This window comes from Pelophylax lessonae, assembly GCF_965119305.1.
Source record: "Pelophylax lessonae genome assembly, chromosome: 7".
Classification (NCBI taxonomy): domain Eukaryota; kingdom Metazoa; phylum Chordata; class Amphibia; order Anura; family Ranidae; genus Pelophylax; species Pelophylax lessonae.
This window is the reverse complement of record NC_138774.1, coordinates 149,202,736-149,220,832: the sequence shown is the minus strand read 5'-3', so window position 1 is coordinate 149,220,832 and position 18,097 is coordinate 149,202,736. Positions and strand designations below refer to the sequence as shown.

The window sequence follows — 18,097 nt, the reverse complement described above, 5'->3', positions numbered from 1 at the left end:
CCATAATTTCATAGGAGGCTCTGTCAGAGGTGCCATCCTATTGACTCCACGCCAGCTCTAAGGCCCTCCGTAATTGTCTATTTGTGGAGCTGTATCACCCAAATAATCCTTCCTCCTCCATAGGGGAGATGGGGCACCGGAGCAACCACCCTACATCTTACCTGTCTAGGTGTGAGCCAGCGGCTCCCAACTCCCCAAACAAAGGCTCTTTCTCTCTCCCCCACCCCTAGGGTGACAGTGGTAGAGAAGGAGCCAACCCCCAAGAAGGAATGAGACAAGACGCATTTTACTCTGTACATACCAGTGTAGCTCCTATGGCTCCCCCCTCCATTCACTGCCCATCCTCCCTGGAGGGAGACCGCGTGATAGGACAGAGAAAAGAAGGGAGAAAAAAAAAAAATGCAAAACCCTCCCCATAATCTGGTGAAAAAGCAATTCAAATAGGTGCGTTTATCCCATGTTTACAGAAGTACCCCTGATCTTAAATCCTCCTCAATAGAAAGAGATGCTATATGAGTATAAAACACTATTCATGTATGAGGGCTTTAATCTGCAACCAGGATAGTGGCCCGATGTTATAATTCAATTTCTTTAACTACAGGAAATAGAGAAAGGAGCAAAAGATTTAATTTGTGTTTTAAGAGATGGACATTGGCATTAGTCACACTTGGGTATCCCATAGGTGTGTCAGTTTTTGTTTTTTTTTTCTTTCAACCAGCAGGTTAAATGAAAAAAAAAATAATGATTTGATCCCTGGTGAGCTATTTGTATTCTGACAGCGGGGAGACTTTCCCACCGTCAGAATACACTTATCAGTGTTGTAGGCTATAGCCTGCAGCGCTGATTGATCAGGAAAAAATCTGGCAAGTGGTTGTACAGAAGTCGATCTGTAGATTGTCTTCTGTACAACTTCCCTTCCCATACATGGATCAAAAATTGGCTGGTCCCTGCTGAGCAGGGCGAATTTCAATTCCTATATGGCTGGCTTTAGACCTGATTCACATGAGCAAGTGGAGGCAGATATAAACAGGTGGCAGTGCTGAACTTTTGCTCCCCATCTGAATCCTAAAAGAAAGACACAGGGCTGTACACATGCTGTGGACACATTGCCGTGCTTTACTGCCACATTGTTTGACAAACGGCACTGCCTGTCAATTTTGTCCATTGAGTTCAATGGCGCCACACCACAACCGCATGCAATGCACGTTATTTCAGCCCAGTAGTGCGCCATTACAGGGTTAAATAAAGTGGTGAGGATGCAAGATGACATGGCTCACTCTTCAGACTCTTCACAAATATCTGTATGCTGGTAAAGCATACCTCTAGTAAACAATAACTTTAGGTTTGCAGGTCCTTTGTGCTATTGCTATTTAACAAGCATGTAGACCTCACAGATACGTGTCTACCTCCTGTAGAAGGGTCCCCCAGAGTCTAGCCGATTATCTACTATATTCACTTTAGCTCTCATGAAGGCAAGGTGCCAATAGACCGCTCCAGCAGATGCTGCCAGTTTTGTGCCTTTGCCTCACATTTGCCCAGTATTACAAAACCCCATTCCAATACCATTTTGCATATATTGTTTCAGAGACTAAGAGATGAAAAGCGCGAAGAGAGGAGGAGGAGAGAGCTGGAGCGAAAAAGACAACGCGAAGAAGAAAGAAGGAAGTGGAAAGAGGATGAGCGAAGGAAAAGGAAAGATGCAGAAAAACAAAAGAAGTTTGAAAAAACTCCAGATAAAGAATCCGAGCGATCAAAAGATGAACCTAAAATTAAGGTATTGCCAAAACTGCAAAAGCATTGAATTCTAAGCTCTCAATTCTATCTAGCCAACGTTGGATTTCTTGCTTGCCTGCTATTAAGTCTATGATTCTGTGCTGTGATGAGCTAACCTGTGATGACCCATGTTGCAGCTGGCTTACAGAGTTGAAAGTTGGTGATTAGAAGCAAGGTAGAATCAGCATTTATTCATGCAGCCTGAGATTTAGGGCTCTTGAAAAGGTAAGTCTACTACCAGTCAAAGGGTCTAGCAAGCAAAGTTGCTAGATGAACAATGATAATGCTAGAATAAAAATCAGAAGAGCTCTACATCCCCCCCCCCCATTAAAAAGTTTAGTTGCAGTGTTTTCTTAGTTTAATTGTATACCTTTTTTATTAAGCTGTCTTTTCTTTGTAAACACAAATTGTTAGGATGTGTGACAGAAAAACAATTTATTTGCATTCAGGCCTTGTTCACAAAGCAGAAATTAGGCAGTTGAACCATATTTTTACTGTCCGCTGAAAGCCTAACATGGAAGCTGAAGGAAGTTGTACATTTTAAGCATCCTCAAAATGTCCTGGCTCTCCTACTACTTGCAGGTGTTTTGTTTTATGTGTGTGATCCATGTTCTTGACTTAAATGCTAGATTATGTTTGGTATTAAGTAGATGCTTCTTACTTTTAAAGCTACTTAGGAAACCTGAAAAAGACGATGAGCAAGATTCTGAGAAGAAATTTAAGGCCAAAAAAACAGAGAAAGAGACTGGGCGGGAAGATCGCAGCTCAGCAGGAAAGAGACTGGATGGTGATCACGGAGAGAAGACCAAAAGGTATGGTGTTTTTCATTACAGGTAAAGAGAATTTCTGAATAGGTTACAACATAACATACTTCCTAATAGAAAGTGCATGCAGTATATATGCATATGTAGCTTGGTCAGATGTCCGAACATGCTATTTATATATTAGGAACCTATTAGTTGCTTTTCAGATCTTCTTAGTCAGCTTTGACTACCCTTTCTTTGTGTGATAATGTGTTCTCCTGTGATTTGTTCTCCTCTTACAGTGATATTGTCTTAGGTTTTCAAATGCACATACATACAGGATTGTTGTAGCATATCCTGTCACTGAGCTGCAGAGGACCCTCTGACTTGTCCTGCCTGTGGCTTTTTGAGACGCCTTATGTGCGCTGGAAAATGATACCAAACATGAAGGCCGAATCTCCAATTCAAATTTGCAGCATGTTTGAAATGTTACTATTTATTCTTTTGCAAAAACCAAGTCAGGTTTACCTTTGGTTGACTGAATGGCAAATGTGTGTTGATGGGGTCAAAATGTTAATTTTTCCAAAAGATTCATATGAAATGATGAAAATTCTGTACAGTGCCGTAATTGTATTTTCTCTTTTGAAAATTTAGATGTGAAGATGAACATGTAAAAGATTACAGAGAAAAGGATTACAGGGACAAAGATTATGAGCAGGAGCGGCGTGCAAGAAGGGAGAAGGAGAAGCACCAGTATGAAGAAGAGCGCAGAAAGCAAAGGGATCGCTACGAAAAAGACAGGTGTTTCCGGAGAAGAGAGGATGACTACAGAAAGGAGCGGGAAGCAGTCAGAGAGAGGGCAAGGAAGGACGCTAGTGAAAGTCAGCAAGCAACTGAAAAAAGCGAACGCCAGTCCCGAGAGGAGAAGAAAGAAGATGCCGCCAAGAGAGATAGGATAAGGAACAAGGTGAGGTTATGCCTTCTGAGTTAAGGGGATTGTGAAGGCAGAAGGTTTTTTTTTTTATCTTACGGCATTCTGTGCCATAAGAAAAAAAAAAATCTGTGTGCAGCGGCCCTCCTAATGCTTACCTCAGCCCATCCTTATCCAGCGATGTTGCGGGAGTGTGTCAGCTGCCCGGGACTCCCCTCCTCATTGGCTAAGACAACAGCGCAGCGTGATTGGATCCCGCTGCTGTCCATAAAATTCAGCCAGTCAGAAGAAAGAGGGACGTATAAAGAGATGTTTTGAGTAGAACCAGCATATGGCCAGCCGCCTTAGTTTCAACCAGCTGATTGGATGTAGATTACAGGTACTGTTTCCCAACTTTTAAAAAGTTAAAAAATATATTTCTCTGTTGCTCATTGACAGACGCAGGACTCATATCTTGATATCCGTGGGGTATTGTTGCCCCCTACAAGAGTCGGACACTAGGCAGAAAAATTATTCTGGCTACACCTATGGGCAGTCCCCAAGGGGTATACCCTCTCTCTTCCTGCTATAGGATGTCAGTTTTTCTCTGCCTAGTCAGGAGTAAGGACCTAAGTTCCTTGCTGGGATCTCTGGTCCTGGCAAGCTTTTTAGATCTTTATTTTTTTTTTTTTAGCTAGCTTTTTTCTCCGGGTTGTTCCTATGAGATCTACAAGCACTTATGCCGAATCCTGGATGTTGAGATCCAGTGGTCACCCCCACCGGCCTACGAGCGCGTGCAGGCCCTAGCTCCGTACTGGGTCGGCCGCGACATAGTCCCACTGGATGGGGATTGGCCCGCGGGTTAAACGTCTCGCCTGGTCGCATACGACCGGTCTGCGACCGAGTCGCAGCGTTCCTATTGGCTGACATCCCCCCCACTATGGCGGGAAGGGGTTCTGTCAGTTGGCGCCCCCCTGTTCCAGTATGGTGAGTAACTGTTCCCTCTTTTCCTCATGTGGGGTTCTGAGGTGGACGCGGGCCCCTCCCTGGGACGGTCGGACCCCCGTTTCTCCGGGTTCCCCTCTGTTCCACTGTGCACCCCCCACCTATGGTGCTCCCCTTACCCCCCCCCCCCCCCCCCCCTCCTGGGGTGTCTCTGTCGCATGGGGATATGTGGGGAGACTGGAACTGCGTGCAGGAGGCCGCTAAGGGGGTGGGGGTCCCGCTGGTGGGGGTCCCGCTGGTGCGGACGGCCATTGTGCGGGGGGGTTCCTACCTCGCTCCCCAGGGCCCACCTACCGGTCGATCGCCTGTCAGTCTGGAGGGAGGCCCCCTTTACCGCCGCAGCCGCAAGGGGCCACCATTTTCTTGAAGCCTCCATGTGCTTTACATGGCGGCGGCCATCTTGGTACACCCAGCTCGGTTTTTTCCTCAGAGCTGGGCTACTGTGGGAGTTCCTGGAGGCGTGTGAGGGGGTGGAGCCCCTCCCTAGACACGGGCACATCGCTCTGCAGGCCTTCCTTTTTGAAAGGACGAGCGCTTCTGAGCAGACAATACTAGGACTTCTGGTGTATCTTCCTGTGGGTGGGGAGCCTTGGGGGTCTCTCTCTCTCTCTCTGCGGGGGTTTCTAGGCACGCTGCCTGGCCACTGGGGGGCGCTGTAACGCTGGGAGACATTTAAAAAAAAATTATATATTCTTTACGTTTTGTCAAATTTTGCTAACGGGTTCTTCTGTACCATGGACCCTGCCCACCTGATCCCCTCGAGGTGGCCGCAGGGCCCTCCAGTTCCCAGCTCACTATTGATGCACTTTCAGCGGTCCTGGAGTTATTTGTGTCCCGGGTTTCGGTGGCCTTTCAGGGGCGAGGTGCTAAAAAACGACCTCCGCCTACCCCTGCCTCGTCTGATGCCTCAGATTCGGAATCTGAACCGGTTGCTGCTGACACAGGTCTCCCCTCTGGGGCTGCTGTCTCGCGCCCCATCTCCTCTGATAGTGAGGATGACCTTTCTGCCTCCGCTATTGCGCAAGACAAGGCGCTGGTGGATGCACTGATTGTGTCTGTCCGGAATACCCTAAAGCTGGAGGACGCAGCTGCAGCTGCGACTGATACGCAGGTTGCCTTTGGCACTCGCAAGCCCTCCAGGGTGACAAAGGTTTTTCCTTTTCCCGCATACTTTGACAATATCATTAAGAAAGAGTGGGACCGTCAAACGCCCGACTGGGATGCCTTAGCGGATTGCTAGGCACTACCCGTTTGAGTAGTCCCTCATTAAAAAGTGGACGGTGCTGCCCTACGGTGGATCCACTGGTCTCCAGGCTGAATAAAGCTAATGTGATCCCGGTGGAGGACTCTGTGTCCCACACTATGCTCTCCCTGGCGGGGTCTGCCTTTAGGCCGGTGTTGACCATTGCCCTGGTTTGGCAAACATTAAAAGAATGGACCAAGTTACTACGCCGTGACCTGGAGGGGAGAAACCTCCCCCCTGCCGTGTCGGAGTTGCTGGACCAGATGGTGCAGAGGCTCCAATTTGTTTGCGAAGCCGCACTGGATACTGCTCCAATGCTGGGGCGTTTGTCGTTTTTCGGCAGTGGTCCTCCGGCGCATGCTGTGGCTGAACTGCTGGTCAGCGGATCAGGCTTCTAAAAAAGCCTTGACTGATCTCCCTTTTCAGGGGGATCGCCTGTTTGGTGCTACCTTGGATGATATTATCAAAGGTCTCACTGGGGTCAAGAGCACCTTTCTCCCACAGGCTGCCAAGGGTAAGGACCCTCTTTGCAGACGGGGACCCTCCTTTTCAGCCTACAAGAAGTTTTTTCACTCCTCTGGAGCGGTCGACAAGGCGAAGCCCTTCAAGGCCCCCTCGGGGGGGGGGGGGTTCCAAGCGACCCTGGTCTGGTAAGCAGAAAGCGGGTTCCTCCAGACCTGAGGACAAGTCCGCTTCGGCCTGAAGGTGCGCCCCCACCCATGTCAGGGGTGGGGGGGACGTCTTTGCCGGTTCCCGGATCTGTGGCTCTCCAGGATTCAAGACAAATGGGTTCCCGAGGTCATACGGTCGGGGTACAAGATCGAGTTTCGATCAGTTCCACTGGTAAGATTCTTCCCTTCCAATGTGAGACTGTCCCCGGATCGCCTAAGGGCTCTGTTGGGGGCAGTACAGGACTTGGTACAACAGGGTGTAATAGTTCCGGTTCCGTGTGGGGAACGTTTTCAGGGCTTTTACTCAAATCTGTTCACAGTGCCCAGAAAGGAGGGCAAGGTGCGTCCGATTCTGGACTTAAAGGCTCTAAATTGTTTTGTTCGGGTGCAAAAGTTCAAGATGGGAGTCCATTCGCACGGTGGTGGCCTCCCTGCATCAGGGGGACTTTTTGGCCTCCATAGACATCAAAGATGCCTACCTTCACATTCCCATTTACGCAGGACACCAGCATTTTCTGCGCTTTGCAGTGGGAGAGGACCAATATCAGTTTGTGGCGTTACCCTTTGGTCTCGCCTCTGCTCCCCGTGTCTTCACAAAGGTTTTGGCTCCGGTTCTGGCGCTGTTGCGCCAATGGGGGATATCGGTCCTGGGCTACCTGGACGACCTTCTCCTCGGTGCGGAGTCTCTGCAGGCTCTGATGTCAAATTTGCCACCATCTGGCAGAGTTCGGGTGGCTTGTGAACCTGCAGAAGTCGTCCTTGGTCCCCTCCAGAAGACTGGACTATCTGGGCCTGACTTTGGATGCGTCCTTGGCCAAGGTGTTTCTTCCTGCGGAAAAACTCCAGAAAATCCAAACAGCGACTCAGCTTTTGCTGTCCGCCAAATGGTCGTCCCTTCGGACCTGCATGAGGGACTGGGACTGATGGTGGCGTCTTTCAAGGCGGTAACTTTTGCTCAGTTTCATACGAGGACCCTCAAAAAGGAGATCCTTCTCAAATGGAACAGGAATCCTGATTCCCTGGACAATCAGATCTGGCTGAGCGAGCGGACCAGGAAGTCCCTGATATGGTGGCTTCGGTCTCCGATACTCATTCAAGGGAGATCCTTTCTTCCGATCGATTGGACGATTGTCACCACGGATGCCAGTCTATCCGGGTGGGGAGGGATTCTCAGCAGGTTTTCTGCTCAGGGAATCTGGTCCCTGGAAGAATCCAGGTTGCCGATAAATGTATTGGAACTGAGAGCGATCAGGCTTTGCCTGGTTCACTGGACCGAGCATCTTCGGGGCTGTCCAGTGCGGATTCAGTCGGACAATTCCACGGCAGTGGCTTATGTCAATCACCAAGGGAGCACCAAGAGTGTCCTTGCGGCCTTGGAAGTGGCCGGCATCCTCCGTTGGGCGGAACGCTTTGTTCCAGCTCTCTCCGCGGTTCACATTACAGGCGTGGAAAATTGGCAGGCGGATTTTCTCAGCCGACAGACCTTGGATTAAGGGGAATGGTCTCTTCATCCGGAGGTGTTTCACCAGTTGTGCCTTCGTTGGGGCACCCCGGATGTGGATCTGTTGGCGTCCCGGCTCAACAGGAAAGTGCAGAGGTTTGTGGCCCGATCCCGAGATCCTCTAGCAGATGCCACAGACGCGCTGGTGGCCCCGTGGAGGCAGTATCAGCTGCTGTATGCCTTTCCTCCTCTCAAGTTGCTGCCGAGACTTCTTCGCAGGATAGAGGCGGAAGGGATTCCGGTTATTTTTGTGGCTCCGGACTGGCCTCGTCGCGCCTGGTACGCCGACTTGGTCAGGCAGGTTGCAGACGCTCCATGGAGGCTTCCTCTCAGGGAGGATCTGCTGTCTCAGGGGCCGATCTTCCATCCTGCTTGCACTGCACACCTTGGATGTGGTTCAGGCAATCTGGGTGTACCTGGCCACTACTGACTCTTTTCGTAGGTCAGATTCGCTCTTTGTGATCACGGATGGGCCTAGGAAAGGGTTGCCTGCGTCTGCAGCGACAATCTCCAGATGGATCAGGCAGACGGTGGTGCAGGCTTAGTCGATTAAGGGTCAGGCTCCCCCTTTCCCTGTTAAGGTGCACTCTACTCGGGCACTTAGTGCTTCCTGGGCTTTCCGCCATCAGGCGTCTGTGCTTCAGGTTTGCAAGGCGGCTACCTGGTCGTCTGTTCATACCTTTACAAAGTTTTATGAGGTTGATGTGCTGGCATCTGCGGATGCCTCTTTTGGCTGCAAGGTTTTGCAGGCTGCTGTCTGAGGGGACCCTTGGTCTACCTTGGGGGTTCTGTTTTGGGTTTCAGGTGGGTCTCCTCTTTTTGTTCCGATGAGTCCTATGTTTCCTGGTTGGCTATGTTTTTGGCCTTATGGAATGTTTTCTGCTGCTATCCCACCCCTCAATTATGGCACTGCTTTGGGACGTCCCTACGGATATCAAGATAGGAGTCCTGCGTCTGTCAATGAGCGACAGAGAACGGGAGTTTGGACTTATCGTAAAATAATTTTCTCTTAACCACTTTAGGACCTGAGGATTTTCCTGCTTTACGTCCAGGCCACTTTTTGTGATTCGGCACTGTGCGACTTTAACTGACAATTGCGCGGTCATGCAACGCCGTACCCAAACTAAATTTGCGTCCTTTTTTTCCCCACAAACAAAGCTTTCTTTTGGTGGTATTTGATCACCTCTGCGCTTTTCATTTTTTGCGATATTAATAAAAAAATGCGACAATTTTGAAAAAATAACAATATTTTTCTGCTTTGACAGTTAAAAAATATTCAATTTTTGTCATATATTTAGGCCAAATTGTATTTAGCTACATGTCTTTGACAAGAAAATTCTCAATGAGCGTATTTTTAACCCCTTTAAGATAGGAAGATTTTACCCCATTCCTGACCAGGCCATATTTTGCGATTCGGCACTGCGTTATTTAACGGACAATTGCGCGCTCGTGTGACGCTGTACCCAAATTAAATTTATGTCCTTTTTTTTCACCCCACAAATAGAGCTTTCTTTTGGTGGTATTTGATCACCTGTGCGATTTTTTTTTTTTTTTTTTTTTTAACGAAACCTAGGTAGCGTAAAACAAATCGGCCGAAAATGTTAAAAAATTTTGATTTTTACATTTTTTTGGGGGGGAATTTCATATAAAAAAAAGTGAAAAATATTGTTATTTTTGCAAAAATTACGCTCTTTTTTTTGTTTATAGCGCGTGATCAAAAAATCACACAGGTGATCAAATACTACCAAAAGAAAGCTCTGTTTGTGGGGAAAAAAGGACGTGAAATTCGTTTAGGTACAGCGTCGCACGACCGCGCAATTGTCCGTTAAAGTCACACAGTAAAAAATCGCAAAAAAACCCCTGGTCTTTTAGCAGGAAAATCCTCCGGTGGTAAAGTGGTTAACCGCGTGCCTACTGGGCACTTTCGCCCCTTTCCTGCCCAAGCCAATTTTCAGCTTTCAGTGCTGTCGTATGTTGAATGACTATTGCGCGGTCATGCAACACTGTACTTAAACTAAATATGATTTTTTTTTTTTTTTTTTAGACAGCATTCTTTTAGTGGTATTTAATCACCACTGGGTTTTTTTTTTTTTTTTTTTGCTAAACAAATGAAAAAAGATCAAAATTTTGAAGAAGAAAAAGTTTTCTCTTTCATTCATTGACGGACACATCACCAGAATCTTCTTGACCATTGGGTTATGCTGCCCCCTACAGGAGTAGGATATAACACTAGGCAGGAAAAAGCTTTACCACACCTATGGGGCAGTCCCAGGGGATATACTCCCACTCTCTGCTATAGGCACTCAGTTTTTTTTCTTCTGCCTAGTCAGGAGTAAGGCCCTAGTTCCTTGCTGGGATCTATGGTCCTAGCATTTTTTCCTTTTTTAGATGGAATTTTTTCTTCTTTATTATTTTCTGTTATGAGAACTACAGTCAACTGCTGGACTGGGTGACGGACTGGATTTTCTAGATCCTTAAGGTCTCCCCAGTCCGGCCAGCGATTGCGCACAGGCCTCAGCTCCGCGCTAGGTCGGTCGTGACATAGCACCATTGGATGGGGGCTGGCCTGTGAGCTAAACCTCTCATGAGGGTGCATACGACTTGGTCCCGGCCTGAGTCGCAGCATGCCTCCTAGTCCACAGCACTTCCATTCTGATGGAGAGGTGGTCTGTCCAGAGCGGTGCCCACCCAGTTCCATGGTGTGTTAAGTAGTGTCCTCCCTCTCCCCTGGTGGTCTTTTAGGGTGGATGTGGGCCCCTCCCTGGGACAATCGGACCACCGGGTTCCCCTTCTCCCCCCCCCCCCCCCCAGCCCCTCTAAATTGCGGTCACTTTGGGTCTTTCAGCCCCCCCGTGCAGTTATGAGCTGGCTGGTTGAAGTTGCTGCTGACCTGGTGGCTGACCGGGTTTTCCTGGTGTGCAACAGGGAGTTGAGCAGGGTTCCCAGCCAACCTGGGGGGTGGTGACTAGGGCAGGGATGTCCTTGGGGCTCCCTGCGACGGTTGTTGGGCTGGGGAAGCGGATGTTTTACCATATGCAGGTACGCGCCTCACGCGGCCCGTATCTGGCCAAAAATTTAGGTCGCGGTTTTGCGGCCTGCTCGTCAGCTGTCCGAGCGGCTGACTGGACTGTTGACCAGACCCAATATGAGGCAGCCCCTGTGAGAATGGCTGAAGCCACTGCCTCCTGTGTGGGCATCCGCCTTCCCCTCTGCTGCCTTAGGTGGCCAGCTGGCTCTGCTGGGGCTCACAACCTGGCAGCTGGGCCTCCTTAAAAATGTAGGTTGCGGCCAAATTGGGTGCCGCCGTTTGGGGGGGCGGCCTCAGTGAGTCTAGCTGAAGCCCCCAACTCTCTTGTCAACTTGGCACCTCCTTTGATCCAGATGCCACTGTGGGGGTGCCGCCATTATTGTGTGGGTGAGGGTAACCTGCCTTCGCTTCCGCGTCATGGCGGGTGGCCCCCCTTTCTACCCTATTATGTCCTCGTTGGAGGGCGACACCCTTGTTTTTTTTCTAGGTCTCATGGGTGGTCCATTTGTGGACCCTTGGCCGGCGCTCCCTTGCAGATCGCAGTCGGCGGCCTTCCCTGATTATAATGTTTTGGGGTGAGCTTAGTATGTAGCGACCCTACTGGGTCTGCGTCCACGCACTTCAAGTGCTTTTATAGTGAGGATTATTCCTCTTCTATTGCAGCTACGCATGAAAGGCGCTAGTGGATGCACTGATTGTATCAGTGCGGGCAACGTTAAAAATGGAGGATGCAGCTCCTTCTGCGTCGGAGGTGCCGGCCCCCTTTTTGGTACCTGCAGCTCCTCAAAAGCAGCAAAAATATTCCCTTTTCCCCGCTTACTTTTACAAACTTGTCGCGAGTCAGTGGGGTTGTCCTAAACGCAAGTGTTTCGCTAGACGATATCTTTGAGGAGTCTCTGTTGAATAAGTGTACAGTCCCACCTGTGGTGGAATCTCGGATTTCCAGGCTGAATAAATCCACCCTAATTTTGGTGGAGGAGTGTCCGGCTTTTAAAGATCCCTTTGACAGGAGAGCCGAGACTTGGGTCCGCCACATGTTTACTTTGCCGGGTCGGTCCTTAGGCCAGGGTTCACCATAGCCTTGGTGTCCCATACTCTGTGGGAGTGGGCAAAGATATTGTACCAGGATCTGGAGGGGGAACAGCTTCTCCCTGTATTTGCGGAGCTGGAGGACCAGTTGGTCCAGGGGTTGCAGTTCGTCTGTGATGTCTCTCTGGATGCGACTCCCTTAGTCTCTAGGCTGTCTGTGACAGCAGTGTTTGTTCGGAGCAGGATATGGCTGAGGACCAGACTTCCAAGTGGGCCTTATCTGATCTTCCCTTTGTGGGAGTTTTCTGTTTGGATTCTCCCTGGATGATATCATTACGCAGGATCACAAGACAAGGGATCTAAGTCTGTAAGGACCTCCTCCCGAGGTTCCAATAGGACCTGGTCTGGTAAGCCGAGAGCGGGTCCTTCCGGACCCCCCTGATTCTAGACAAATGGGTCCATGAGCTGATTCGGTGCGGCTACAAGATCAAGTTTTGGGCTTATCCTCCAGAGAGGTTCTTTCCTTTCATCCTGCGTTTATTCCCAGACCGCCTGCAAGGTTTTTTTGTGGTGGTGCAAGACTTGCTACTACAAGGGGTGATTGTTCCGGCTCCAGAATCTGAACATTTTCAAGGGTTTTCTTCAAACCGGTTTACAGTTCCCAGGAAAGAAGACAAGGTACCTCCAATCCTGGACTTCAAAGCTCTGAACCGCTTTGTGCAGGTACAGATATTCCAAATGGAGTCCATTTGTACAGTAGTGGCATCCTTGCATGAAGGAGATCTTCTGGCCTCCATCGATAGCAAGGACTTTTGCCTTCATATTCCGATATGTTGATCATCTGCGCTTCCTCCGGTTTGCTATGGGCGAGGAGCATTATCAATTTGTGGCATTACCCTTTCGTCTCGCCTCAGCTCCTCGGGCCTTCATAAAGTGTTGTCCCTGGTGTTGGCATTCTTGTGTCAGCGGGGGATTGCAGTACTGGAGTACCTGGGCGATCATTTTCTGCGAGGAGAGCCTCTGACTGCTCTGGCGGACATCCTGGAGATTAATGTGCGGACTTGGTTGGAAATTGAATTTCCAGGAACCTGCTCTGGTCCCGTCCCCCAGATTGGACTATCTGGGTCTGCCTCTGGACTCTGCCTCAGCCAGGATGTTTCTTCCATGGGACAAGTTCCCAAAGCTGCAGGATGCAGTTCGACTCCTGTTATCAGCGGTCGGTCAGCTCTCAGGACTTGCATGCGGGTGCTGGGCCTAATTGTGTCTACCTTCGAGGCGGTTCAGCTTGCACAGTTCCTCGCGAGACCTCTGCAAAGGGAGATTCTTGCCAGCTGGGACAAAAGTCCACAGTCTCTAGACAATCTCATCCTGTTGAGCCAGGGTACGAGAGGGTCCCTGATTTGGTGGCTTTTCTCCCCGGCGCTTCGACAGGGAAAAATCTTTCTTTCCTTCCCCTGTACTGGATGGTGGTCACCATGGATTCCAGCCTGTCTGGGTGGGGTGGACTTCTTGGCATCAGACTTTCTCTGGCTCATTGGACGAATTGCCTTCAGGGGTGTCCGGTAAGGTTTCAATTGGACAAGGCCACAGCCGTGGCTTGTGTTAATCAATAAGAGGGCACATGAAGTGTCCTGGCGACTCGGGAAGTAGCCGACATTCTAAAGTGGGCAGAACCCTGCGTTCCAGCTCTCTCTGTTTTGCATATTCCAGGGGTGAAAAATATGCAGGCGGATTATCACAGTCGTCAGGCATTGTACCAGGGAGAATGGTCACTTCATCCTGAGGCGTTTTCATCAGTTGTGTCTCTGGTGGGGAACATCCCCGGGGTGGACCTGTTGGCCTCTTGTCTCAACAGGAAGGTACAGAGGTTTGTGGCACGGTCTCGGAATCCTCTGGTCAACGCCACAGACGCACTGGTGGCTCCTTGGGGCCAGTATCGTCTGAAATACGCCTTTTCCGCTCTAAAAACTTCTGCCAAGACTCCTGCAAGGATCGAGGCAGAAGGGATTCAGGCCATCCTATTGGCTCCAGACTGGCCTCACCGGTCTTGGTACGCAGAGCTGATGTTTAGTCACCGATGCTCCTTGGAGAGGATCTGTTGGCCCAAGGGCCAATCCTCCATCTTGCTTTACAGTCACTGGCTTTAACGGCTTGGCTGTCGAAAGCCAGGTGCTGAAGGATAGAGGGTTGTCTGAATCGGTGATTCCCATGCTGCTAAAAGCTAGCAAATCTACCTCCTAGGAAGATTTACCATCGCGTTTGGAAGATTTACCATCTTCCTGAAGGGACAAATACAGGGATGGAATGTACAGTAGCAAATAAAATCTCAAAAGGATTTTTGAAAAAAATGCTAGAGATGTTGACACAGTTTAGAAACAATAGTTTGCAAAAAAGAGAGCAGGGTCTGAGACTGCTTTATAGGTAACACACCTCCATCCCTATTCGTACATAAAAAGAAAAGAAAAACGCCCATGGGACTTTAAATGAGGTGGTTACCGTAGGCCATAAATACTGCATTTTTTATTTTGTCATACAATACACAGTAGACCGGATCAAACAGTAAAAATAAAAGTATACATATAGGTCCATAACAGTATAAATTGCATATTGGTACCTAAACATCTTGAGGCTCAATGCATTTCGTGAGATTCCACTCACTTCTTCAAGAGCAGATGCGTTTTTGGTCTATAAATATAATACAACATATTATCAAAATTAAAATGCAGTAATCCTAAAATTATATTTTAAAATGGAACTAAAGGCAGATAAGTACTCGGCTGAGCCGGGATGAGAGACCTGTGCAACCCCCACATTGGATATACCACACTTATCTCCCACATGTCCCCCTTGGAGGCTGTCTGTTTGTTCTACTCCAACTCCCGGATCAGGCGTTTGCGGCCGCTACCTGGGGGTTGCACAGGTCTCTCATCCCGGCTCAGCCGATGTGAGTACTTATCCGCCTTTAGGTCCATTTTAAAATACAATGCAGTAATCCTAAAATTTTATTTTGATACTATGTTGTATTATATTTATAGACCAAAAACACATCTGCTCTTGAAGAAGTGAGTCGAATCTCTCAAAATGCATTGAGCCTCAAGATGTTTATGTACCAATAAGCAATGTATACTGTTATGGACCTATATGTATACTTTTTTTTTTTTTTTTTTATTGTTTGATCCTTTCTTCTGCGTATTGTATGACAAAATAAAATGCAGTATTTATGGCTTATGGTACCTACCTCATTTAAAGTCCCATGGGTGTTTTCTTTTCTTTTTAGAAACAATAGTTTGATACTGGCAGGAGATTTTATCTTCTGTATGGATCCGGTCTTGGATTGTACATCATGTGGGCAGGCGACAGGAATTTACCAGCTTAGGAGGGTCAAAAAAAAAATTTTTTTCAATGCCAACTGGTGGACGTGTGGCGAATCTCAACACCCTAGGGAGAGGGATTACTCCTTCCACTCCCCTGCACATGGGATGTATTTAAGACTGGATTACATTATGATAGAACATAGACTGATCGAAGCAGTGGTCAAAACATCAATAGGAATAATGTCATCATTAGATCATGCCCCAGTAATTATGAAAAATAAATTTTCAGGACCTTAGTGACATTTAAATGCGTGGAGGATTAATGAAGAACGGATACATGACATAGAAGTGGGGAAAATGATAGGGAATGAACTGGAACAATATTTCATGAGTAATTAAGCCCCAGATATAACGGACGCTACGATATGGGAGGCCCACAAGGCATATATCAGAGGTGTACTGGTCTCAATAGGCTTCAAAAAAGAAAAAAGGAAAGGACTATTCACATATATAGATTGATAACCGAGATACGCGAGTTAGAACAAAAAGAGTATGGAGGTTGAAACACAACAAACCCTTGATTTAAAGAGAGATAAATGAAAAGAACTAATGGAAGAAGAGACAAGACGGGCATTCAATAGAGTCGCTAGAGAAAGATATAAATGGGGAAACAAACTAGGGAAATATTTTGCAAGAGTTCTAAAGAGTAAAAGAATCTAACAACTATATAGAAAAAATAAATAGAGGAGAAATGATACTCTACAACAGAAATAGCTAAAGCATTCCAGAGTTCCTATGCTCTAGATACAGTGAGGCAAAAGGAGGCACGAGAAGCAGAACAAAAAAAAACAAAAATACATAAAAGAAGCAAAATAACCCAGAATACCAACAGAAAAATTGCTAGCTCTTGAGGCACCGATCCCACAGGAGGAGGTATTGGTGGCATTAAAAAATTCAGTGACATGGAAAAGCCCAGGACCCGATGGATTCACTACTACAGAAAGTTTAAGGAAATACTAGTACCAAAACTTTGCAGATCTATAAATTGGATAGAAGAAGGAAAGGAGATGAGAGTAGAATCACTAAAAGTGTTTGTAACCATAATACCCAAAGAAGGAAAGAATGCAACCCTATTCTCAAGTTCAAGTATCTGATAAAGTATTCTCTTTCTGACTGCGTCCTACTGGCTATTAGAACATATTTAATGAAACTCTATTCGAACGTTCAAGGTAACCGTGTTTTGGAAAAGACACCAGAAAAATGCACCCCTAACAACTTGGCACATATATCCATCAACCAACCATATATGAATCTGCAGGCAGGCACTTGTTGGCTTTCAGAAAGATCTGAAGCATCGGCTTTCATTTTCCCTGAATGGCTATATGAAAAGTAGCTTCCCTAACTTTCTGCACATCACACCTCTCTGTCTGCCCTGAGAGTTTTTCATTGAATATATTCATTATATGTGTGTGTGTGTGTGTGTGTGTGTGTGTGTGTGTGTGTGTGTGTGTGTATGGAATATATATACTGTAATTTCAATATTATAATGTATTTAACATTACAGGATCGCCCAGCAATGCAGCTGTACCAACCTGGGGCAAGGAGCAGAAGCCGACTAACACAGTGTGACAATAGTCCAACCAAATCCAGTGATTTATCTGAAAAGAAACCTGAGGGTGAGACCAGTGATCAGTGCAAAGGCGAGTAAGGAGCTGAAAGATGTGGAGTGTCCTGCCCGTCATGACAACCAAAGAAAAACTCTGCAATCCAGCAGTGCCTTCACAGAGAAGGAGTTGGGAGCAGGCAGGAGAGGTGTCCAGAGGCAGAGGAGCCTCTTTGAGGGGGTTGCAAACAGAGTTTGGCTAAGAATCCACCATGGATTTTCATAGCAACAAGACTGCTGACAGAATGTTTAGTTCTTAGTGTTGTAGTGGTCATGGTAGGAGAGAGAGAGAGAGAGAGCGCATGGTGGAAATCTTCAGTTTACAATATCTTGTCTCGTGGCCTTAATGAAACATGAGTCCTCCATTCCTGTACTGGCAGAAGGTTATAACAGAAGAGTATTTTTGAATGTTATTTCAGCCCAGTATTACATAGGCTGTTTCCATAGAGCTTGCCCTGTATTTCAGTTTTGCAGTGTAGGTGTTGAAGAATTTTGCTTTGTATTCCTCTCTGGAGTCCAGAACAATCGCTGCTGTACAATGCTGTAAAGATTCAGAGCAATGCTGTAATTTTTGGTTTTCCTAATTATTTTCTTACAGATCTTTATTATAACAGATGTCTAAGTTGGCAGATTCTCAGTCATATGACAGCTTATTTTATCACGTATGGAGCATATAAAGAGTTGGTTATCCTTATAAGGAAATGTAACCTAAATGTTTTCTTAACCTTTTTTCTATTGAAAATAAAAATACTTTCACTGGAAACTAGAATGCGTTTGCTTCCTCTGTGAACTGAGCTATACAGAAATATTGCCTTTTCAAAATTGATTAAAAAACAAAGAAGCTCTAGGCTGTATGGCTGCGGCCACATGGTTGACATTAAAGGATAAGTCCACCCTAATACTAAAATCCCTGCAAGATTTAACCCTAACCTTTCTAGCCCTGTAAAGAAGAAATCCATATACTTGCCTTTTCTGAAGCCAATCCGACGCGATCCCATGCTGAGCTGTCACCTGCGGCTTCGCTGTTGAGGCTGATGCAGAGGACACAGCCGACAATGGAAGCCCCATAGTAAGGCTATGGGTGACGTCACTTTCCATTCATTTCACAGCCATTGTCAGCCATGTCCTCTGCAGAGCTTCCACCACTTGAGATTGGGTCGGATCGGCTTAAAAAAAGGTATGTTTACTGATTTTTTTTCTTTACTGGGCTAGATAGG

General features: G+C 47.3%; 1 protein-coding gene across 1 annotated transcript in view; it reads left to right on the top strand.

Annotated features, from left to right (window-relative positions):
* UPF3B (UPF3B regulator of nonsense mediated mRNA decay) overlaps positions 1-17,625 on the top strand; it is a 43,152-nt gene extending 25,527 nt beyond the window's left edge. The window contains exons 7-10 of the mRNA XM_082262689.1: positions 1,586-1,774; positions 2,443-2,585; positions 3,171-3,483; positions 16,782-17,625. Of these exons, the coding sequence (XP_082118815.1) occupies positions 1,586-1,774; positions 2,443-2,585; positions 3,171-3,483; positions 16,782-16,925 (789 nt within the window). The 3' untranslated portion in view covers positions 16,926-17,625. The remainder of the gene's footprint in view (positions 1-1,585; positions 1,775-2,442; positions 2,586-3,170; positions 3,484-16,781) is intronic.
* Positions 17,626-18,097: the final 472 nt, after the last annotated feature.